At 40.8% G+C, this 24,199-nt stretch overlaps 4 protein-coding genes across 4 annotated transcripts in view; 1 reads left to right on the forward strand and 3 right to left on the reverse strand.

The window, feature by feature from the left end:
• The window catches only part of LOC116289502 (armadillo repeat-containing protein 7), a 60,338-nt gene that overhangs the window by 8,169 nt on the left and 27,970 nt on the right, over nucleotides 1–24,199 (forward strand). Inside the window, exons 3-4 of the mRNA XM_089032063.1 lie at nucleotides 15,338–15,406; nucleotides 15,513–15,579. Coding sequence (XP_088888189.1) covers nucleotides 15,338–15,406; nucleotides 15,513–15,579 — 136 coding nt within the window. The remainder of the gene's footprint in view (nucleotides 1–15,337; nucleotides 15,407–15,512; nucleotides 15,580–24,199) is intronic.
• On the reverse strand, nucleotides 10,006–11,093 carry LOC148910218 (uncharacterized). The gene has a single exon (XM_089031961.1). It carries the CDS (start codon nucleotides 10,984–10,986, stop codon nucleotides 10,006–10,008), a length of 981 nt encoding a protein of 326 aa, XP_088888087.1. The 5' UTR covers nucleotides 10,987–11,093.
• LOC148910219 (uncharacterized) lies at nucleotides 18,124–20,171 on the reverse strand. Its single transcript, XM_089031962.1, has 2 exons — nucleotides 19,501–20,171; nucleotides 18,124–19,055 (listed from the first exon to the last, which is right to left on the reverse strand). Exons 1-2 carry the CDS (start codon nucleotides 20,147–20,149, stop codon nucleotides 18,124–18,126), a joined length of 1,581 nt encoding a protein of 526 aa, XP_088888088.1. The 5' UTR covers nucleotides 20,150–20,171.
• On the reverse strand, nucleotides 20,362–21,794 carry LOC148910220 (uncharacterized; the record flags this gene model as incomplete). The annotated part of the gene is made up of 2 exons (XM_089031963.1): nucleotides 20,362–20,493; nucleotides 20,736–21,794. Coding segments are annotated over 2 exons (1,191 nt in total), but the record flags the coding sequence as incomplete, so codon positions are not given.

The raw sequence follows: 24,199 nt of genomic DNA on the forward strand, positions 1-24,199 counted from the left end.
TGTCTTTCTTGATGTTTGAGCAATTGGCTTCAATCTCGAACTGAATAAACATGTAGCGTATTTCCTTTGTTTACCTTATTTACGTTTTTCGACGGAAGTCTTGGTCTTGTTTTGAGAAGTAAGCTGGAGAAGCAAAAAAATTACAAAAACGTATGTTGCTTGTGCTAAGCAAGTTGATGTGTGTCTGTATTCTTACCTTGATGATATCCTTTTTTGCTTTGCTCACTTCTTCGCGTAAACGTCGAATCTCCTGTTTTGATAATTTGAAACAAATGTGAGAACTGAAGCGAGTGATTTTTCGATTTCCTTGCTTTTTATTACTCGCCTCGTCCTTTTCATTAACACACAGAGCCAATTAAGAAGAATTCTTTTTTTTTTCCGTTTCAAGAGCCTAGCAATAGAAAAAGTAAATATCAGTGTTTAATTGAAATTAGAAACTGGGACTGAAATGTGTGAAATTTTTAAGGAATGTAGCTAGTATACAGTGGCATACCTTTTCAAGTTTTTCGATTTTGTCTTTCAGATTATTGAAATCCTCTTGCAACTGTATTGTTTTCTAGTAAAGTAATACCCGTGAGGCGAGGGCAAAAATTCCGTGACAGAAAAATGGAATGGTCATCATCGTGTACAAGGAAAAAGGGAAAAACATCAGACGAGAATGTATTGGTTTACCTTCTTCTTTCTTGCAAAATCGTTGTTTAACCTAGCCAATTCTTTTCACATTCTTATTTTCCCATATAACAATTGATAAGAAGAAAAATAAATATGCTTATTTATAAGGTAAAAGACGGAGAGAACATCATCACAATTGAACCAACTTACAATAACCGCAATGTGTTTGGCTTCGATGGCCATCTCCAATTTCTTCTTCAACTCTTCTATCTCCGCTGTTGATATATCCTATGTGTAAAAAGTCAATGAACGAAAAATGGCCAAATGAACTACTTCAGTATCTTCAAATATAAGCATTTCAACTGCATGAGCTGTAGAATTGAACGGCCTCGGCCTGGGCTTAAGGTTTTCCCATTTCAGACCCACATATCATTTCCCACCATTAACATTGCGCATGAGAAGACATGAATAAATATAATGGATACAATTCAAACCAAGAATTTCATACTCCGAGAAACTACAGGCATGGTCTGAAAGGGGAAAGAGAACGCTCAAGCTGAGAAGGTAAGTCTATTCCGCTGAATGCCAAAACATGGCAAAAAATAGTTTTTTGTACTTACACCTGCAGTGGCCTTTTCTGACTTTCTTGATTTTTTTTTGCCTTGTTTATACCCTCTTCTTCTGCTAACGTACCGTTGTTATATTTTTGCAGGATTTCAAATATTGCTGCTTCGTTTTTGATTGGGTCTTTCCCACTTATACATTTGAATGATGTCTGCAGCACATTGCATTTCACGATGTTTTTCTTCCTTTTTGGCTCTAGTTCACAATTTTCTATCTTATCCATTATTCTGTTGGCCATTTCCCAACACCTATCAGATAGTTCTGACACCTTGTAAAATAAAAAAATGTTTCCACTGCCAGTCTGAAAATCAGAGACAAAAAATTCGGAGTTTCAGATATAACAAAACTGGGTGTAAAATACGGTTACTTTTTGAATAATTCATTAAGTTACCGATGTTCCGTGAAGGTTGAAAACGCGATTGAAGTAGCCTTTTTGATAGCTAAACGCACTCTGTGTCCAGCGTTCTGCTTTTCCACAGTGGTTTTCTAAAACATTCCTCATTAAAGTAACCGTATACCGAAATAGTGGCGACCATCCTTCTTCTGTAAATTTAGGCAGGTCTTCCCCGATTATCCAATTTGTCCTTTTATGCTTTCCTCACACTTGCACCTACAATCCAACGAAAGACCGATATAAGCTGCATCAAGCTGATGACTTCAATATCTCAAGACAGTTCTTACCTATATACCGATCAGCAATATATATACATTATATATATCATAAATATATTTTGGCTTAGTAGTATAGGGGATGGGGGTATCAGCGCAGTGAGAATTCGAGGATCACCCGCGAAGTGAGACCAGCATAAACGCCTGTCCCACTACGACGCTACGACACCCGCATCAAAAGGCAACGAACGAGGATAGTCCGTTGGGGGTTTTGGAGCATAATTGTGTAGTTTGTATATATGGAGTGTGAAGAATGTAAAAGAACTTTTAAGAGAGAAGCCGATCTAAAGAAGCATTTAAATATGAAAAGGACAAAATGTATGAGCAGTTATGATTGTAAATGCGGTAAGAAGTTTGATACGAAGGTAAAGTTGTTTTGGCACTGCCAGGATTGCAAGTACGACTACGACGATTTAAAGGTACGTTCCCATACGAGGAGGAAGTTACGTAGCACTGCCAACGTGGATAGAAAGAAAGAAAGCATGGTAAACGTCAAAAACAACGACAACAAATGCTTTATGTGGGCAATGAGGTCAGCGCTGTACCACGTAGACAAAGATCCTTCCAGGATGACTAAGTACCCCGACGACGACCTTGAGTGGGATGGAGTAGAATTTCCAATGCAATTAATTGACATCCCCATATTTGAAGAAGAGAACGACCTAGCGATTAACGTTTACGGTGTAAGAGACGAAACGATAGTGCCCTTAGTGCTGACAAAGTCTAAAGAAGAGCGCGTACACATCTTTTACTATGGCGGACATTACTCTTGGGTTAAGCACTTGAGTAGGCTGTTTTACAGACACACCAAGCATAAGGGTAGAAAGTACTTCTGTGACTGCTGCCTGCTTTCATTTACCAGCGTAAAGTCCCTAAAGGAGCACATCGAGATTTGCCGAGGCGTAGAAGAGGTAGCGCAGCGCATACAGATGCCAACTGACGAGGAGCTTTGCTACGCAGACCATAAGAGGCAAGCGCGAGTACCTTACATTATTTACGCCGACTTTGAAGCCATAACTACCAAGGAGTACAAAAGAATGGAGCAACAAACAAGCTAGGACTGCATGAGATTTGCTCGTTTGGTTACATAGTAGTGCGCTCAGACGGTAAGGCAGACCAACCAGTCATTTACAGAGGCAAGGACGCGTCAAAGAAGTTTCTAGAAGCGCTAAGGGAAGAAGAAGTGGAGATAAGACAAAACCTAAGGCACGCAAAGAAGATGAAGCTTAGCAAGGAGAACAGAGATGCGTACGCAAAAAAGCAAAGCGCTGCCAGCAAACGCTATTGCAGTTTGGTAGACAGGCGAAGAAAGCGTGGGACGAGGATGGGAAGTACTTGGGAGAAGCCCACTTCAAGTGCGGGACGTACTACAAGAAAGGTGAGAAGCCTGGAAAGCCATCCACCCACTGCATACACTGCCTTAAAGAGCTTATAGAAGACTTCTACGTGGACAAAGTGTTACACTATTGCCACGTAACAGGTGAATACGTTGGCGCTGCGCACTGGAGATGTAACGCGCATGGACCCCGATATGGAGATTCCAGTATTCTTTCACAACCTCCGCGGGTACGACTCCCATTTACTCCTACAAGGAAAAGACGGTTCCGAGGTAAAGTGTATACCCAACAACAAAGAGCGGTACATGTCCGTAACGGTAGGCAAGCTAAAGTTCATAGATTCACGACAATTCATGGCGGACTCCCTTGCGAACCTCGTGAAATACAATACGGAGTTTCCCATATCCAGCCAATATGGAGCAGAAAGAAAGGGAGTGTACCCATACGAGTACATGAGCTCTTGGGACAAGTTTGAGGAGCCCTTACCAGCCAAGGAAGACTTCTACAGCACCCTAACCGAGTCCGGAATAAAGGACGAAGAGTACCAGCACGCCTTAGACGTTTGGCAGAAGTACGACTGCCAAATGATGGGAGACTACCACGATATCTATTTGAGATCAGACGTTGTACTGCTGGCCGATGTTTTCCAAAGCTTTAGAAAGATGGCCATGGAGTACTACAGGTTGGACCCCGTGAACTTCTACACGGCGCCAGGGCTTAGCTGGAGCGCCCTACTGAAGAAGACGAACGCGCAGCTGGACCTGCTAACCGAATACGACATGTACCGCTTTATGGAAGACGGTATTCGTGGTGGCATATGCGGGCCTAGCAGGCGATACGCGTAAGCAAACTACCATTTAGTAGAATACGACCCCCAAAAGCCAACCACATACATCTATTACCTAGACCCAAACAACCTTTACGGTTGGGCAATGTCACAGTACCTACCCATAAGAGATTTTGAATGGGACGACATAAAACCCATAGAGTTTTACCTAAACGTAGACCAGGAATCCGACAAAGTTAACGTCCTAGAGGTGGACCTAGAGTACCTGGAGCACCTGCACGACGAACACGACGAATTCCCCTTAGCACCAGAAGGAAAAGAGATACCATTTCGACAGCTAAGCCCCCTACGAAAGCAAATGTCTCCCAACTACAAACCCTACCGCAAGCAAACGATGAACTTGATGGACAAAAGGAAGTACGTTGTTCACTAACGTAACCTACAATTCTACATGCGGCACGGTATGCGTATAAAGAAAATAAGGCGCGTGCTAAAGTTCACGCAGGAGCCATGGATGCGCTCCTACATTGACTTTAACACTCAAAAGCGCACGGCTGCTAAGAAAGACTTCGAAAAGAACCTATTTAAGCTAATGAACAACTCCGTGTTTGGTAAGACGATGGAAAACATCCACAAGCGGGTAAGCATCAAGATAGCCAGCACCAAAGAGGAAGCAGAGGCTTACGTGTCGCAGCTGGGTTTCGTGCGCTACGCCAAATTGCTTAACTTCTACGTAATTCACATGAAAAAAGCAAACCTATACCTTAACAAGCCCGTGTACACCGGGTTTACCGTACTAGACCTGTCAAAACTTTTAATGTACGAGTTTTACTACGACAAGCTTAAGCCGAAGTACGGAGACCGGTGCCGCCTGCTATACACGGACACTGATTCCTTGATACTGGAAGTGCAGACGGAAGACGTTTACCAGGACTGCTTAGTGGACATTGACAAGTATGACGCGAGCGGCTACCCCAAAGAGCACTTCCTTTACTCCGCTAAAAACAAAAAGGTAATATTAAAGATGAAGGACGAGATGCTTGGAAAGCCCATCGTGGAATACGTGGGCTTAAAGCCAAAGATGTACAGTGTGTTAAAGTTAGACGGCGTAGAAAAGAAAGCCAAAGGCGTAAAAAAGTACGTCGTAAAGAAGGACATTACCCACGAGTCCTACATAAACGTCTTACGAACACGCAAGGAACAGCGGCATAAGATGAACAGCCTACGCAGCTACGGACATCAAATACACAACGTTACGCAAGAGAAGGTGTCCCTGTCTGCATTTGATGGTAAGAGATGGATGTGTGATGACGGTATCCATACGATAGCATTGGGACATCACACGATAAGCAGTTCTTCTTTGACGAACTCACATGTGTGACCATCATGAAGATAATACAAGATGGGTTGACCCTTCTTAGCTATTGCGCTTTGGATCTGGTAAGTTTCCAAAGACCAATTAGGATCCGTAGCTCTTTTGGATCCTCCTTCTAATTCACCTGGCTCATAGAGATATCGAACCGTGACATCGCCTATTCTTCTTTCCTGGGGGAAGACCGCCCTTGAACTTCTGACGTAGGACTTGTGTTCCACGTGTTTCTTTTTTATAGCATCCTTAGGTCTCATTCCCGTAGCCCTGGCCACTTCGTTGTTCAAAGCCGCGATGACCTGGGGAAGTCTCTGAGTCCATTCCCTGTTGCGTTTGGAGGGATCTTCCAGTTCTTTCCAATACTGGTACCCAAAGAGACGCTCGGCCAGGGTCTTATTGAATCTTTTGACGATGCTCTGACCCCTGTGGTACTCTGCTTCGGCTCTTCTAATCTTAGTGTTGTGGTCTTTCAGGGTCTTGGTAACCACGCCCATGAACTCTGTCCCCGCATCCACTTGCAGCAGCTTAGGCCATTTCAAAACGAGCTTATAAATCCTACTTAGGGCTTCTGCGACTTCCCCAGAATCCTTTCTGGTTATGGGTTCAGCGTCCTTGTATCTGCTTGCGATATCAACTACAGTCAAAGCGTATCTATAGGTCTTTCTTCTCACCTTGTCGTGTGGTAAGAAAAGCAAATCCGCCTGATGAACTTCATTGGGGGCATTTAGGGTAAAGCTTGGTCTGGGAATGTACTTGGGCACGGGAAGATAAACCTGCCAGAGGGTCTGTTTTTTTAACCAGTTCTTAGCCGTTTCTTCTGATACCCTGGCCGCGGCTGCAAGTTTCTTGATAGCTGACACTCCTCTCCAATAGCCTTCAGGCCCATAGTAAATCCTCTTGAGTTTGTCCTCTACGCGGGGCATTATATGAATAGAATCGCGCTTCGCTTGATTCAAGCGAAGGATAAGACGAGATTGTTTTTTCACCTGTTGAAGTCTACCATCTCTCCGTCCACTTTAATTGCGATGTTTATGCTTTCTACCAATTTGCAAGGCAAGTCGTAGCTCAAAGAAATGGGAGTGTATTCTACCAGGTCAAATGGATTGCCCTTGGGCGGAAACTTTGACATAAGAGAAGAGTTTTTTCCATTGCTGTAGCTATTGACCAAGTCGCAATAGACTTCATAAGAGGATGCGACTTTCCATTTCACGGGTATGGCCGTGTTGGTAATTGTCTTACACGAGGCACATAATAAAGACCCCAATGCGTCAAGCTTTCCAAAAGTTACTGAATAATTTGACATATTATGTTTGATAGTCATTTCGTGCGGCAATCCTGTGGTGAGAGTATAACCGTGCTTTGCTAATTCCTTGGCCAGTGTGATTGGGGTGTAATGTCCATTGGGCAGCATTACCTGTTGATAGTTAGATCCTCCTGTATGCTCAGTGACCACACCATTGATCAAGTTATACCAAGAATTGTACAAAGAGCAACTTACAAGCCTAACCTTATGGGCTTTGATGGGGGGATTCAAATAAGAGGTAAAGTTATTCTTGTCGCTTTCCAAAAAGACGATCATATATTCTATGCTAAATTGAATACGCCAAAGCGACACCTCCAGACAGCCCTGAGATACCAACAAATACCAGCTCATTGTCTTTTTGCTTCTTAGAAGGCTGGTAGTAATTCTTAAATTGAGGCTTTCTCATTCTAAAGTCGGGATGCGTCTGCGCATAAAGTTTAAAGGCGTAGTCCGTATTTTCAAAGTTCTTGTCTGCCAGCATTTTGTCTTGGTAGTTCTTGTCCAACCAATCCCTGTAAAAAAAAACCTCGGGAGTAGGGTCACCGGTAATTTCAGACAAAAGATAGGGAATACCTTTGTAATATTTCCCTAGCTTCGATTTTTACAATGTCTTCCTTAAGCTTTGCGGCGTTGGCTCTTTTAAGTCAAGTGCAATCATTTCCATTACTTCGTTGTCTAAATATACCGGTCGAAGACCTTGGATGTGACTCATCCAGTCCCTAAAGTATTTTATTCTCTTATAAGGTGTTTTCTTACGACCTCCATTGGCGTAATATTGCTCTCTGGTGGCATTTGGTACGGCATTAAGGATATTTTTACCACACTCGTAACACTGTGCTGACCTGTCATCTTCTATTTGTTTTTTTTTTGCCACAACAAATATACTTATTTGGCTTACTAGGCTTAAACTTGGGTTTCAAGCACTTTACACAAAAGTCATAAGCAAACTCTTTGCATTCTTCACACTCCATATATACAAACTACACAATTATGCTCCAAAACCCCCAACGGACTATCCTTGTTCGTTGCCTTTTGATGCGGGTGTCGTAGCGTCGTAGTGGGACAGGCGTTTATGCTGGTCTCAATTCGTGGGTGATCCTTGAATTCTCACTGCGCTGATACCCCCATCCCCTATACTACTTTGCTTATTTATTTACCTTGTTGACTCGCTTCTTGACTAGACGCATTAGGAAGAGAATTCGTTGAAGTACTGGTCGAGTGCCTCAGTGGAGTCGATGATAAGATGGGGCTGGATAGAGGGGACAGTTGCGACAATTTTTCGTCCTCCATTTCCTTTTCCTCTGCTATGTCGAAGGCCATGGAAAACGTTGGACCTGAGTAATAATGATAAAATCATGCATTGAAATGAAAGAAACCACTCATAGAAATAAAAACATTGTAGAACAGCGATAAGACATGCCTTAGTTAATTCTATAAATAGAAGGGGACAATATAATACTCACTTGGACTTCTACTTTCAATGTCACTTTCTTCAGGGCATTGATTTAATTGGGCCAGGCTTCCAAATACGGCTGAGTATGCTTTGCTTTTAGCAGAAACAACCTTGCACTATTTTAGGACAGCTTTTACAAAGTCTGGCGAGTTGCTTACGTCAGCATCTGAGAAGCATCTAAAAAAATCACCAGTAGCGGGATACCATGTGTTTATAAACCCCTTTCTGTTAGGAATTTAGCCATCGCGTACCTAATGAAAAGGTCTTTCTCGCTAAATCTCCTAATCATTGTGTGAAGTGTTGGTTAGGATCCCGGCTGTTACCTAACCGTTAGGAGATCCTTGCTGTAGCACCTAACCGCCGGGACTCTGAGTGGCAAAACCCTAATGATTAGTATCCTGACCCCAAAGGTCGGATTTAATTGTACTAGTCTGAATTATATGGACCAGTGTTTCCAGTATTTCCAGTTCTTATCAGGATTCGTAGGCTAATATGCTTAAGAGCGACTGTCTGTAAAAATCGAGAATGGTCGGACAACTGTGAAAAATTCAATTTCTCCATACTTTGCCCAAAAGACCCTTATGGTAAACTATTTTCGAAAATAGCATTAAAAAGTTTGGCCGATTTTTATTTTTGGCGAAATTGAGAAAAGTTGAAATTCCCGTACGTTGGCGTCTGGCGGTCTTCCAAATGGGTGGAAAATGAAGCATATTTGATGATCGCTCACGACCTGACGAAAGGCCGTTGGAAACTGAAAATCCCACAACTGATTTACCTATGTTTAAGCTATCAACACATATAATTTGAGCTATAAAGACGTTTTATTTATTTTTATTTTCTTACTATGCTGAGGGCAGTTCGGAGCCGCTAGAGAAAACATTGAATTAAGGGCAAATTCAATGCAATAATTCTCCAATGCGCTATACAGTTTTACAGAAAAAATAATTTTCCCTTGAAGCCCAATTATCATAGTTAGTCACCACAAAATTTCTAACTTGGCCCGCTAAAAGCCTTACTTCTAGAGAAACAGTTCTAAGCACTACTTTGACCTATTGTAACACAATCTCGCACTTGAGCGTTACCGAGATGATAGGCCTTAGCGGCTTCTAAAAAAATGTTCTGTGCTTATAGATGACTGTCGTATTAATTTTTGCTTGTTATTCGACAGCAGAGGTATACGTTTTATAATATTAAGATGATAATATTCGAGAATCTAGGTACTGACCTGCAAAAATAGACTACAAGTTACATTCCTACAGTAACGCAATCCAATAACAACAAAGGCCTAATATGATAATTTTGCACAAAACCAATTCAAAAGAGGAAATATTGAAACAAAACTGAATACAGCGATGTATTTAACTCTGCATATTTGTAATTCGAAACAAATGAACGATTTTAATCGATATTAACGGCAATAATACGTGACAGCCGTTACTTGATAAATGCCGCTGCTGTCCTCAACCAACCTAACAATATTGTCTTTATTTACGAAATTGAAATTCAAAATTATATGAACATGATACATACTGCATTTATCAATAATAAAGGCCAAATGCGATTACTAATATTTTCAAACAAATTTTAAATTAATTGTAAATTTAGTCAGTACGGCTACTGACCTTTGTTTAGCCGTTTGTTAGCTGTTTGTAATCAGTTCCTTAATATCCGTCCCGATTAGTAGATGTGTTATTTGTTTAGCTAATCTTCGAATTTCTATATTATTGTGACAGAGTTAATATTCACGATCAATTTAGCGAAAAACAACCGTGGCTAACAATAACAACAAAGAAAACCGGTGGGGTTGTTGGAGGAGGCGGAAGGTTTGGGGTTAGGGAGAATCTTCAATGTTTATAAAGTAGAACACAGGCAGGTTGCTACCATTTCTTTCAAAAGGGCAACATAGGGCGCTTTCTTTCGGCTGTCCTTTGGATCAGTGAGGTGCAAGTCAAAGTTGTTGCAAATTAATTTCAGAACCGGTAGCTTTAATTTATATAGAGAATCGTCCTTCACCATCGCGCATACGTCGTACTGCTCGTACGCAATGGGATGTCCAATTTGAAAAGATGACAGTATGACTTGTTGGGCGTTGCTGAAGTTGGTCTCCTCTTGAGCAGCAAGAATATCAGCCTCTGAGGAACTCTTTTGCTTCGCTGCTTGTCTGGAGAAAAACGCCTTAATTTGCTGTGCGGTCAAGAATTCTGATACTCTAAACATCCTCTTTCCGTCTGTTCCCACACATTTCCTCATTTCCTCGTTACGGAACTCGTAATTGTTCAACGTACTAATTCCTGGAATTTTGTGTTCCACGAGGTTGGACTCGTCGACTCTGTCAACTGCAACAACTCTTACTCCAGCAATTCCACCATGTGACAACAGCGCGTCTTTCATCTCCTGGGTTGTTGTAACATCATGTCCCTCGTTGACGTATAATCGAATATGGGACTTGGCGGTCGCAGCCAACCTGTCGGCAGCTCCCTTCCCACCTTGTGGGTCGCTGAAATCGATACCTTGTATTTTGATGCCAGTAGCTTTTCCGATGGTAGGGCAGGAGAGGATCGTAGTGGCGGAGTGGTAGCACCCCGCATTATCTTGACGAAAATAGGCTTTGTTGATCTCGGGGTGCTCGTTCTTTAAGGTCTGGAGAACGTGCTTCATTATGACGACAATAGCAGGGCTGTCCTGGCTGCAAGACTGAATTAGGTGGATGAATGCTTGCCACTGTAGCTCACCTTGTTCTCGGCGATAGACAACGGATATATGCCATGATATCCCCCTTTTCCCGAACCAATCGCTTTGTGATTCTCGATACATATGGGGGATGAACTTCATGGCCCAGTCATTAATTATGAGTACGGTGCTATTGTTGATGGTGTCTAAGATGTCATGTCGTGCTTGGTCTTGACGCACTGACCTTAGCTGGTGGCACTGCCAGGACTATATTGCACGTTTGGCTGTACCGTGGATGTACAATGCCTCGTCTAAACTCGTCGTTGCTTGGAAACGAAACTTCTCTTATTAGTCCTTCTATGTCCTTGATTACACTATCCAGAGCTTCACAATGCTCACAACTCTTGTCATGCTTGTGTTTGCATCGTTTTCGCAGGGTTTTGTCTAAAGGATCGCTTGTAGCATATACGCTGCAATGGTCAGCGATCTGGGATTCCTCGCTGACATGTACCTACGATTTTTAAACAAAGGAAAAAAACACTTGAATAAATAATGTTTTATAAAGGTAGATTTTAAACTTTCAAATAGCAGAACGTAATCACATACCTTGTAATCCCCTTTAAGGTATAATTTTCCTGCTTTCAAAGCTTCTCTCGATTTTGCTATTTTCTCCTCATCGCAACCAAGGGACGAAATCATGTCTAAAAGATCAAGAAGGTCTTCAAATGCTTTACCACCTTCTGCGGCAAAATTATCAAGTCCTTGTAATGACTTTCGTACAGAGGCGCTGCATTCATTAAGAATCCGAAGCAATGTTCGGTCACTTAGGGGTACAAAGCTCTTTTCTTCACAATACAGCTTATACTGGTTAACGATCCTTTGGGGCACCATGGTTCTGATGACATTGGGTACGGGAATGGTTTGGCCTGAGGACAACTTCAAATGTGTTTCTCCAAATGGGAGATCCTGCACTAGGTGTGGACTTGTAACATAACAAAGAAAATGGTCCAACTGTTGTTTGTCTATGCGCAGCCGTGGAGCATCCTTTTTTGGCACCGGTGCTGCTCTACCATACTGTTGTCGATGTAAATTCGCGCTGGTGTAGCGGTATTGTGTTAATCCTGGAATATACTGCAACAATTCTTGGAAGCTTGCGACACCTGTCATTATGGACAACACCTGTCTGCGCGTATCCCAACTGGTGGCGTTTTTATAGGATTCAGCTAAAGCTTCCAAATAGCTATTATTAGCGGCAGACGAACCAGTTGAAGTCGCTCCTAAAACATTGTAAATGTTCGAGGACTTTTGAAGTTCCTCCCACAAATTGATGGCAGCTCCAGGGTAAATGACATGGAGGACAGAAGAAACTATTTCTGCTGACCGTTGAACATAACGTTTTCTTGTTCTCTCACTTGCTTGATCCCACTGAAGCCAAGGTCTCTCAATTGGTTGTAACTTACACTCCTCAAGAAAAGCATTCAGTCTAAATCTTTGGCCAAGCTCATGATATCCTCTAGATGGGGTACTTTCGGAAGATGTTGTGCTGGTGGTTTCAGCTGGCGACAGAAAATAGCTTTCATCTTTAAGCTCAAGCTTCTCCATTTTCTTCTCTAGCTCGTCACATGAAGAAGCCTGTTTATCGCTCCCCTGCAAAAAAGGTACAACTGTAAGTAATTTGAAATAGCATTAAATCCACTGGCGTAGGGAGGGGGCATGGGGGGCCCGTGCCCCCCGCCAAAAAAAAAGTTTGCTTTCGGCACCAAAATTTAATTAATTCATGCGGGATTCCTGTGGATTTGGCGGGAAAATGGTACATACACGCCCCCCCCCCCCTCCTCATAATCCCAACCTCGCTATGCCCCTGATTAAATCATATATTTCATACGACAAAATACGCATACCTGTTGCACGCTTTCTTCTCCACTACTTTCTTGGTTATCGAAGCCCTCAGTTGCGTCATCCACATGGGATGTTCCTTTGCGAGCAGTTGTGTCAACCAAAATCCTTCACTTTATCGGCAAGTTGCTCTTTGCATCTTTTACAAATTACTGTTGATAATAATCAAAAATGATATATATAAACGACCCGACTTTGTCAAATGTAGACAATAGACGGAATTGCTGACTAGCAATGCATTATGGGTGTTATAGTCATTCTGATAATATTAAAAAAGTATGCATATTTATAACTCACGTGTTCCTACTGGGATCAATGTTTTCGTTATGAAGAAGATGTACTGTGACTCATTGCTGTTAACACTACGATCTCCTTTTGCAGAGGACTTGTGAGAAGCTACCTCACTTTCCCGCATTTCCAATGAGCACCACAGGCATCCCGGTGGTGTGGACAAATAGTCAAAGACAGATTCGAATCATCTGATTGAAAAACTCCTTCAATTAAAATTAAACACGATTAAAGGTTAGCTTTTGGGGTTGCCGTAGAGTTTCCATGCTAATAGCGTCTCCCGTGGATGAACTCTGCTAGCAGGGAACTGGAAAGTATGAAAGTTATGAAAGAAACAACATCAGTTACCTGCTCTTGCAAGTAGAAGTGTTTGTTCGTCTTTAACAAAATCATCAGCCACTAATTTACAGGTCTTGAGGTGCTGCGTTATGTCTTTGTCACACTCACTCAAAGCAGTACACTGTATATTGTCGGTATTCCTCCAGCTTGCTCCACAAGGTATAGGATCTTGAAGCAAGAGAGAATAACCGCACGAAGCCATTTCACCAACGCAGCAACCAGCTAAATCGACATCGCGCAATGGTAAGAAAGTTCAATATTTCACAATATTTGTAGAATGGAGCCGTCAAACATAACACGCGTTTATTTCTTACGACACAAACGAAGGCGCTCGTCTAGACAACTAGCAAGCTTCACGCCTTGGACAATGCAGTAATGACTATAAGATCACACATAACATAAGATATAAAGCTTGTTTAGTAAATATAAATGTGAACAACGTAAATAGTTTCATCGTAACAAACAGCTGTCATTTTTACTCACATTGGATATGGCCTTTATTATCTATAAATGCAGTATCAATTTTATATAATTTTGAGTTTCAGTTTTGTTTCAATATTTCCTCTTTTGAATTGGTTTTGTGCAAAATTATCATATTAGGCCTTTGTTGTTATTGGATTGCGTTACTGTAGGAATGTAACTTGTAGTCTATTTTTGCAGGTCAGTACCTAGATTCTCGAATATTATCATCTTAATATTATAAAACGTATACCTCTGCTGTCGAATAACAAGCAAAAATTAATACGACAGTCATCTATAAGCACAGAACATTTTTTTAGAAGCCGCTAAGGCCTATCATCTCGGTAACGCTCAAGTGCGAGATTGTGTTACAATAGGTCAAAGTAGTGCTTAGAACTGTTTCTCTAGAAGTAAGGCTTTTAGCGGGCCAAGTTAGAAATTTTGTGGTGACTAACTATGATAATTGGGCTTCAAGGGAAAATTATTTTTTCTGTAAAACTGTATAGCGCATTGGAGAATTATTGCATTGAATTTGCCCTTAATTCAATGTTTTCTCTAGCGGCTCCGAACTGCCCTCAGCATAGTAAGAAAATAAAAATAAATAAAACGTCTTTATAGCTCAAATTATATGTGTTGATAGCTTAAACATAGGTAAATCAGTTGTGGGATTTTCAGTTTCCAACGGCCTTTCGTCAGGTCGTGAGCGATCATCAAATATGCTTCATTTTCCACCCATTTGGAAGACCGCCAGACGCCAACGTACGGGAATTTCAACTTTTCTCAATTTCGCCAAAAATAAAAATCGGCCAAACTTTTTAATGCTATTTTCGAAAATAGTTTACCATAAGGGTCTTTTGGGCAAAGTATGGAGAAATTGAATTTTTCACAGTTGTCCGACCATTCTTGATTTTTACAGACAGTCGCTTTTAATATACTGGTGTATTGAAGCGAAAACAAGCTAGTAAAGCAAGTGAGGTGATTGAAGGGGAGACGAACTGATAAGATATTATCACATTGGCTGTGTTTTAAAATTGTCAAAACTTTAGTAAAATACAACTAAAAGTAAAGCAGCATAGATAGAAATTCTATAAGGACCGGTGTTATTAGTGATTTAGTGGGATAGGAATTATATTAAAAAACAAAAGAAGATCACTGAAGATGAACGTTTTGTTTTATCTTTTAATGTATTCCTTTCTCACTAAACTACTAATGTTCTATTCTTGTATGACAACCTTCTTGCAAGTAGGTGTACTTGAACCATTGCTTAATTTTAGAGTGTTTGAAACAGTAGAGAGGTCAGGAATTAAATTATGACATGAAGTTTTTTTTTGTGGTCTGAGTGTCCTCTCCACAGATCATGACCACATTAATTTACAGAACTCACTATAGGTTCGAAAAGATTTTATTGCCTATCCATTTGGCAGAAAAAAGAGTTAAGAATAAATTTTACTGGAACCAGACTTTTAAAATATTTAGGTAAACGGAATTCATAAATGAATCTACATTTTGAATGAACTTCATCATAATGCAGATGCCTTGACGGAGGACAGTGAAAAGCAAGTGGAGTTTGGGATTGGTGGTCTTTGCAATTGTTGTCTTGGTAAGAAATACTTTTTTAACTACCTATTTTGTTCATGAAATAGTTATAGGTGCTTTTCAAGAGGTACTAATTATTAAACATGCCATTTTAAATACATGGACCAAAGATAAAGAAATCAAGCAGCAAGTTATTGACCATGGTGGTGTTGCTCTTGTTATCAATTGTTTGTCAAGGTAACTGATTATAGTTTAACTGACTTTAATTGATAAAAAACAATTCAATGAACAGCGAACAAACGCCAAAGAAAAAAGTTACTTATGTCAGTGACGGTTTTCAGTATACAGAAAAAACAGTGTCATTACCGCTTTTTGCATTGCTACGCGGCCACCCCAGACAAAAATCGCGACGTGCACTTTGCAATAGACTACCGTCAATCAAACACGCGTTTTGATCGGCCCGGATAGGCCCGGTGAGTGTGGCTCATAATACTTGTAAACGATCGATAAGTTTTGGCGCCTTTCGAATCACACATGCGTGTAAATGATGTCAACTTATTTGATTGACGGCAGTCTATTTCAAAATTGACGTCGCGATTTTTTTCTGGGGTGGCTGCGTGGCAATGCAAATGGCAGTAAAGTGCCTATGACCTTTATTTTATTATTTTGTTATATAAAAATGTAAGCTATTCTAAGAAACATGTTGAAAGAATTTTTTGATACTCAAGCTTCTTTCAGTTTTTTTCGAGCAGTCAAACTCCAGCCGCATGAAATGATAACCGAGGGGACTGGGCTGTGATGTCAAAGGAGGAAGCTGGTTTTGGATGCGTCCTTATTCTCTCTAGATTTCACTAATATTTATGACCAATTTGTCGTTTTTTACTCTTCCAAAAGCCGTCATTGTTGTGGCTAGAAGAGGTTAAGGACTTCAAAATTTAGGAATAAAATTATTTTTGAGGTATTTTAAGAAAAAGAGAAGCAGTTAAACAGAACCTAGGAAAAACCTCACATTAGGTTGTCACACGCAGAATAAAGTGTAATAAAGTAGCTTCAAAAACTTGTGAGTTTCACATACAGTAACTCTGAGCACTACATGTACCTACACCATTTAACTAGTGGAATTTTTGGCATTATTCTTATTGATATCTCATGTATTTGTGGATGAATATGCGAGTCTGTGCCATGCAAAATTCTTCTATTCCGATTCCAAGCCAGAAACTTCAAATACAAACAGCAGAAATAATTAAATAGCCCCAGGTAGTTCGCAAAATCTTTTTCAATGTAGATGGCTTCGTCGCTTAACAGTTTTCAAAAGCTAAAAATGAATTGCATCATATATTTATACTGTACTAGTTCAGTCGAGGAACTAAGGGTGTGTGACACTTCGTATTATCATTAGGGGCATCTGTGACTCTGTAGGTCGACATGGTTTTACTTCATAGTCAAATATGATATTTTCTTTTCTGTCCAGTTTCACAGTATCTAGCCATACCTATTTTTTTAAAGATAAAACCATCTTCTATCAAGGGAAATTCAATTAAAAATTCTATGGTAGCAAAGGATTATAATATTTTGACTCTCTACGTCCATAAGCCGACTAGAATGCCCTAGTATTATTGTGTAAATCTTACGGGAATTTTGTCTTAACCATTCATCAAAGCCCTTTTAACATTGCAGTAAATACTCCTTAAGAGCTGTCTGTAACTGCCGCCTTAGGTGTGTAAAATGATAAAAATCAAAATCCCTCAAACTCTGTCAAAATATAGGTCTTAGGGAACTATTTCAAGAAAAAAAGGTCTAAGTTTCATTGGATTTATATTTTTTGCAAACGGCGACAAATTTGATTTCATGGCTCGGAGGGAGAGTTTACCGTGGTTTGACCATAGTAGTTTGAAATTTCGCCTGAAGCTATAAAACTTAATGGAACTAAATAATTATAAATTACTCAATAACTTGAGATGCTGGTGCACATTTCAAGGGGTTGATATTTAATTTCCATAGAATACTTAATATTTTACAGATTTTTCAATATTTTGCTTTTTGGAGCGATTTTTCATTAACATAAAAAGGCCCAAGTTTTATGGCAAATATCGCCACTGATATGTGGCCTACGGTGACCAAATTGTTATCCAGCTGTAGTCCAATGTCTCCTCTTTAAATACATGTAATAATATTTTGGGGCCACTCAATACGTTGTTTTTTGGAGCGCGAAACAAATGTGCACCAAAACGGCGAATACATTACATGAAATTACTGTCACGTGGTCAGTCAATACACAAATAAAGTAAGAAAAAGATATTTTTGCCCGTGAAAGTGCTTCACATCAAGTTATTATTTATGACAGAGACAAAAAGAAACACATTCACTTACATCTATCCAGTTAACAGTAGCTTTTCTCGTATTTACCAGGGATTTTACATCGTGACTCAAAGCCATCACAAATAACACACGAGTGAAATACTCTTCCACCTTCGTTTCATCGTCCACGACCAGAAACTCTCTAAATGATCTGAATATCACATGCCGAGGTTTACAAGAGTAAAACGAAGGTCATCAGAGGAGATTATTTCTTTAGACAAATCGTCCAGGTCAAGATGATCCGGATTAATGATTCTGTATGTCAACAAGATTGGCGCTTACGTGACACACAGGAACCCCACTTGTTATTGCATGTTACATCAATATGCAAAATCAGCAACCAACATTTTAAAACAGTTTTTCTCATTTGACCAAATAAGTTAATTTGGAATATGATTTAGAAGAAAGATACCATGCAGCCCATTAATTTGAACAGCTGCACGATTTAACCATATCGTTAATCAATGCTATATAAGGAGCTTTCAGATGGGCAGTTATTGCCGAAACATCTAGATGAAAATGCTCACAGATATCACGGAGGAGGGAGACGCTGAATTTCTTCAAGTTATTTTTAGAACTCAAGGTGCAGAGGTTGTACGAGTCATACACTATTGGGTGTATCAGTTGGCACTCATTTAAGATGGTAGATCGTGCATTAGAGTAAGCCACCTGGTCTTCCGCTGCAACTCTATCTTGAGGTTGGTTCACTTGCCCCTTCTTTTGCTTTGAAGTCCTGCGAGAGAAGTATGACTGTATCTGCTGGGAGGTCAGGAATTCACTCAGGGTAAATCGCCTATTGCCGTCTGGATCTTTAGCATAGCGCATGTCTTTACTCACGGTCGCGGGATCAAGCTTATGCCCTGTCTCCTTACCAATGTCAAACTTCTCATTGAGATATGATATCTGTTTTTCGTTAAATCGCTTGTTGGATTTAGTGGTTCTAAGTGCCCATCCCTCGGGTAGCATGTCTTCATTGTTGAACAGTGGAGTATCGGAGCTTTTCAAAACAGGCTGTTCACCAACACCTTGCAACACTTTCTCTGTATACATCACTTTGGCCTTGTCTATGAGACCTTGTCTTTCTGGCCGCAGCTCACATACTCCATATTCCATATGGTTTACAAGAGATGAGTGTCGATGATAATTCTTTATGCACCCCTCATGGGGACAGGTGAACAACTTTTCTTTTTCCTCGTCAATGTCGTCATCCTCATTATCATCGCCTTCGTCATCGGCGTTGACGTTAACCGCCTTAGTGGTGTTTTGGCTTCTGGATGGAGTGATGTCCACGAAATCACCAACAGAAAACTCACAATTGAAAGTTTTAAACGTTGTGAGGCACAAGCTGCCAGACACTGAAAATATATTGTATTGAAAATTATATGTAACTATCATCATCATCACCACCACCACCTGACCACCAGCACGACCAACAACAACAACAACAACACAAGCAACACCTATCATCGCCATCTTCGCTACCAGGACCATCATAATCATCATGTCATCACCACACTGCCATCATCATTGTCAAAACCACTATCACCACCACCACCACCACCAACAACAACAACATAAGCAACGCGAATGGCATCACCATCATTACCATCTTCGCTACCAGGACCATCATTAGCATCATGTGACCATCATCATCATCATTATCATCACCACTACCATCATCAAAGGCATAACCATCATTATTATCACCATCACCATCATCATTATTATCACCATCATCATCGCCATCGCCATCGCTATCCACTACCAACATCATCATTATTTTTAGCGAAATATGTTTACCATTTAGTTTAGCCCAAGGTATGATCTTTCCATTGCCTATGTCGTATGCTTTCCACGCTGTCATTTCTTTGTTTTCGATGGCAAAATTATTCAGCGTGCTGATGCCAATTATCTTTATTGGTTCCAAAGGCTTGATTCCTCCTGCGTCTACCAGTGCCACTCGCACACCATGTACGCCCCCGTTAGATAAGATGGCTTCTCTTAATTGAGCTGCATTCACTACATCGTGACCTTCGTTTATGTACTGGCGAACATGACATTTGATTGTGGCAGCCTTGCGATCGCATGCCCCCTTACCACCCTGGGGATCACTGAAATCAACCCGGTCAACACTTATTCCTGTAGTTTCCTCCATAAGGCAACAAGCTGCCAACATGGGGCCACTGTGATAGCAGCCGGCGTTGTCTTGGCGATATGCAGCGGAGGTGATATCTGGGTGTTCTTTTTTTAGCTCTGTAAGAGTGTGCTGCATGATTGGTATGACCACGTCAGTATCTTGGCAACAGTTCTCTACAATATGAATGAATACTTGTTGTTGTAGTTTACCGTTTGCCAACCGCCTTATGACAACACTAATGTGCCAAGATATGCCTCTTTTTCCAAACCAGTCCATCTGTGTTTCTCTGTATTTTTGCGGCAAAAACTTCATTGCCCAGTCTTGAGTAATCAAAACTGAGTTTTCGTCTAGTTTGGCTAGAAGATCTGTGCAGGGCTTATCTTGTTGAACGGAACGTAGCTGTTTCCATGCTTCTATTGCGGCTACTGACTGCTGACGAGTAAATATCATATCGTCACGTTCTTCCTCTGGACGTTTTTCAGCTGTACTTTTTACACTTGACTCAATCGAAGCAAGGGTAGATTTTAGTTGTTCGCACGACGAACAGGAGTGATTGTGGAAGTGGTTGCACTTGGAACGGAAGGGGGTTGCTTCTTGTCACTCAAGGCGTAGACACAGCAGTGGTCAGGGACGTTTGAGGCATCAGAAATGTGCACCTGTAAGATTTAATAACAATGAGGTCAGTTTTGGACAAAATTAGAAGAGGTATTGGGTAAGCATGGTTTTAAGCATGGTTTTAAGCATGCTTTTAGAACCTTGTAGCCTTCCCCTCCCCTAATTTTCCATCTTCGCGTGTCTTGCAGTGGAATTTCGATAAGGACTATCGGTATTGCTTAAATAACAAAGACTGTGCGGTCTCACAACACCCAAGTACTATATAATGAAAAAATATAATTACCTTGTAGTCAGTTTTAACGTACTGTTTCATAGCTTTTAACGCTGTCTCGCAAGAACTGACCCACTGTTGATCGCAACCATAGTTTGCAAGCTTTGCGAGTAATCCAGCCAAATCATCAAATGCCTTGGCTCCCTCAGCTGAAATATAGTCCAAACCCTGCAAAGACTTTCGTACAGTTGCAGTGCAAACTGATAAAATTCGTAAGATGGTCGACGGGCTCAAAGGTTTGGTTCCATCTTCTTTGCAAAACTGTGTGTACTGCGTGGCGATTCTTTGCGGAATCATCGATCGAATTACATTTGGACATTCAATGACTTGCCCATTTGCTAAGTGGAGGTATCGTTGGCCGAACGGGAGATCTTGAATAACATGAGGACTAGTTATAAAGGAAAGGAAGTGATCCAGCTGATTCTCATCAACTTTCATTCTGGGACTCCTTTGCACTGGTACTGGTGCCCCACGCCCATACTTAAGAATATGCAATCTGGCTATCTTGAAGCGATACTCTGTTATACCAGGGATAAATCTCTGGATCTGAGAAAAAGGAACCAGATCTGCAATTATTCCCAAGACCTGTCTACGGGTGTTCCAACTAGTCGCATTCTCGTAGGTCTCAGCTAAGGCCTCAAGATATTTTCTGTCGGCTGAATGCGAAATCCCAAGAACCTTTTCGTCACTTTGTGACGTCTGAATAGCGTCCCAAATACTTCCAGCATCACCGGGTGTTATCACTTCCAAAGCGGACACGATTAAAGTTGTAGCCTTATCAACACGATTATTTTTACTGCGCGTGGTCAAATCTTCCCACCGCTTTTTGGGTTGACCGATTGGTGCTGTCCCGCCGCAGACATGGAGGAATTCATTGAGTTTTTTTAATTTCTGACTATTGATGGTTGTAGCTGTCAATCCATTGCTGCTAGATGTTTCATCTGACAGAATTACACTAGTGTCTTCTGCAGCAACTTTCTTGAGCTGATTGTTGGTGCTTGTAGCTGTTGCAGATTCACTGGTGCTGCTTGTTCCGTCTGGCAGGATATCGACATTGTCTTCTACAGTAGATATCTTACTTAGCAAATCGCCTAGGTTGTCGACGTCGTCTTCGCCTCCATGAATGTTCTGAGTGTTCTGCAAGGAAACACCATAACTCAACAAACGCAGACCAATTGATATACAACTAGTAAGACCGTAAAGAGAAGAGATGAAACTCCCGGGGTTGTACCCATAGATTTCCTCTTTGTAAAAGGGAAATATAGACAGATGCCTGTTTCAAATCTTTCCGGCGAATGGTATTGCATGGTTCCCTTTCAATCGTGAAGCATATGCAAGATATTCGAAAATGATAATATAACTATATACTAACCGACATCGGTCATTATAAATAATGAAACAAATAATACTGACGTACTTGAGTAATCTCGGTATCCTCAGAAGTAGTTCCTTGCGCAATTTGAGCTACATCCGTCAGGGTTTGAGGGCTTGATTCCAGCTCCTCTTTTAACTGAGCACGACAACGCTTGCATATGGCTGAAAGGTTTATAATATTTGTGTGTTAATCAAAAGAAATACCCACTATGCAAAAAAACTGCTCTCGCAAGCAGATCTGAATGAAATATCTTCTAAACAAGAAATTCATTGTACATTAAGTTAAGATTCCCATCACAGATTCAATCATACTTACGCAAACCAACAGGAATAAGGCACTTTGTAATCCTGTACAGTTCTTCAGACTGGATGGATGTAATTCCACGGTCTCCTTTGTATTGTCTGGGTTTATGTTTGCACCAACCAACAGGTACTGAGCACATCTTTTTGCATGTGCGCCACCTTATACCATGCAAGTCCCGGTGACGCGGACAAACAGTAATCTTAAGTTGGATGGGAGAGCTTTCGAATAAACCTTGAAACGAATTGATTGCAAAATCAGCGCGCCTGAAGTGTAAGTTTTGATACTCAAGATTGTGCGTGATAGGTAAACTTGGCAGCCTTGAAAGGGTTGGGAGCTAAACGATGCAGAAAAAATAGTGTATCGGCCGAAATAAACATACGAAATTAATTTCTAACTTTATTCAGAATCGGAGGGGGAGGGGTAGGGGAGGGGGAAGGATTCTCTTCCTTTAATCCGTCTCAAAAGTATGTCATATATGGTATTATGAAAAGGCAAAATCGTAACACATCTTAATTATTCCTAGCAATGCCTAAAAGAGTTTCCACGTACAACTAGATGATAGCAGTCAATCAAGAGAAAATGAACTCATATTCTCTTGAGTCAATCCGTAGCATAGTTCGATTCTTGTGAACTGATCTCTCACGTCAGCATTTCTTACCTGCTCTTGATAAAAGTAGCTGCGCCTCGGTCTTTAGGCTTGCATCTCTAACATTCAATAAATTGAGGTGACCTTTAATTTGTCGCTTACAATTTTCGATTGGCAAACAGGAAAGGTCCTCAGGATAGTCCCTACTTGCACCGCACTGTCCATCGACAAACCTCGAGTACCCACAAGTAGCCATTTACATACCCATAGAGTCGCCGAGTGTCGACTTCAAGAACTCAAAGACATAGATTTTTTCTTCGAAGAACCTCTTCGACAGAACCTACTAATATATCGACCATTAAAACTTAGAGCTGTAAAATTCCAGATCGCTGATTTGTTAACTAGACATCTGCATTTCGATGTAATTTGACCTCTGGGAGACCTACCGCGAGGCTGTCCCCAGTTGCGAAAGTGGTAAATTACTCGATTGCTAAGTTTTCCTCATTTTGACTTAACAACTTTGAAGGATTATTTAGAAATATAGTAGCATAGCAAAAAAAAAAAAAAAAAAAAAAAGAAAAAAAAGAACACCCTTTGAATATACGAACAGAAGACTGTAAAATATCAGAAAAACAATATGTAACATCAAGTGGGGTTCCTGTGTGTCACGTAAGCGCCAATCTTGTTGACATACAGAATCATTAATCCGGATCATCTTGACCTGGACGATTTGTCTAAAGAAATAATCTCCTCTGATGACCTTTGTTCTACTCTTGTAAACCTCGGCATGTGATATTCAGATCATTTAGAGAGTTTCTGGTCGTGGACGATGAAACGAAGGTGGAAGAGTATTTCACTCGTGTGTTATTTGTGATGGCTTCGAGTCACGATGTAAAATCCCTGGTAAATACGAGAAAAGCTACTGATAACTGGATAGATGTAAGTGAATGTGTTTCTTTTTGTCTCTGTCATAAATAATAACTTGATGTGAAGCACTTTCACGGGCAAAAATATCTTTTTCTTACTTTATTTGTGTATTGACTGACCACGTGACAGTAATTTCATGTAATGTATTCGCCGTTTTGGTGCACATTTGTTTCGCGCTCCAAAAAACAACGTATTGAGTGGCCCCAAAATATTATTACATGTATTTAAAGAGGAGACATTGGACTACAGCTGGATAACAATTTGGTCACCGTAGGCCACATATCA

The sequence above is a fragment of the Actinia tenebrosa genome, unplaced genomic scaffold, assembly GCF_029948245.1.
Source record: "Actinia tenebrosa isolate PJP-AT-01 unplaced genomic scaffold, QUT_ActTen_1.0 PGA_scaffold17__23_contigs__length_9995812, whole genome shotgun sequence".
NCBI classification, from domain to species: Eukaryota; Metazoa; Cnidaria; class Anthozoa; order Actiniaria; family Actiniidae; genus Actinia; species Actinia tenebrosa.

Excerpts from the sequence above, each read along its gene's own strand:
- LOC148910219 (XM_089031962.1), bottom strand. The coding sequence starts at position 20,149 with ATGAAGTTTTTGCCGCAAAAATACAGAGAAACACAGATGGACTGGTTT. Across the intron at positions 19,056-19,500 it reads ACCTTGGGCTAAACTAAATG|TGTCTGGCAGCTTGTGCCTC; the intron begins GTAAACATATTT and ends ATATATTTTCAG.
- LOC148910218 (XM_089031961.1), bottom strand. The coding sequence starts at position 10,986 with ATGAAGTTCATCCCCCATATGTATCGAGAATCACAAAGCGATTGGTTC.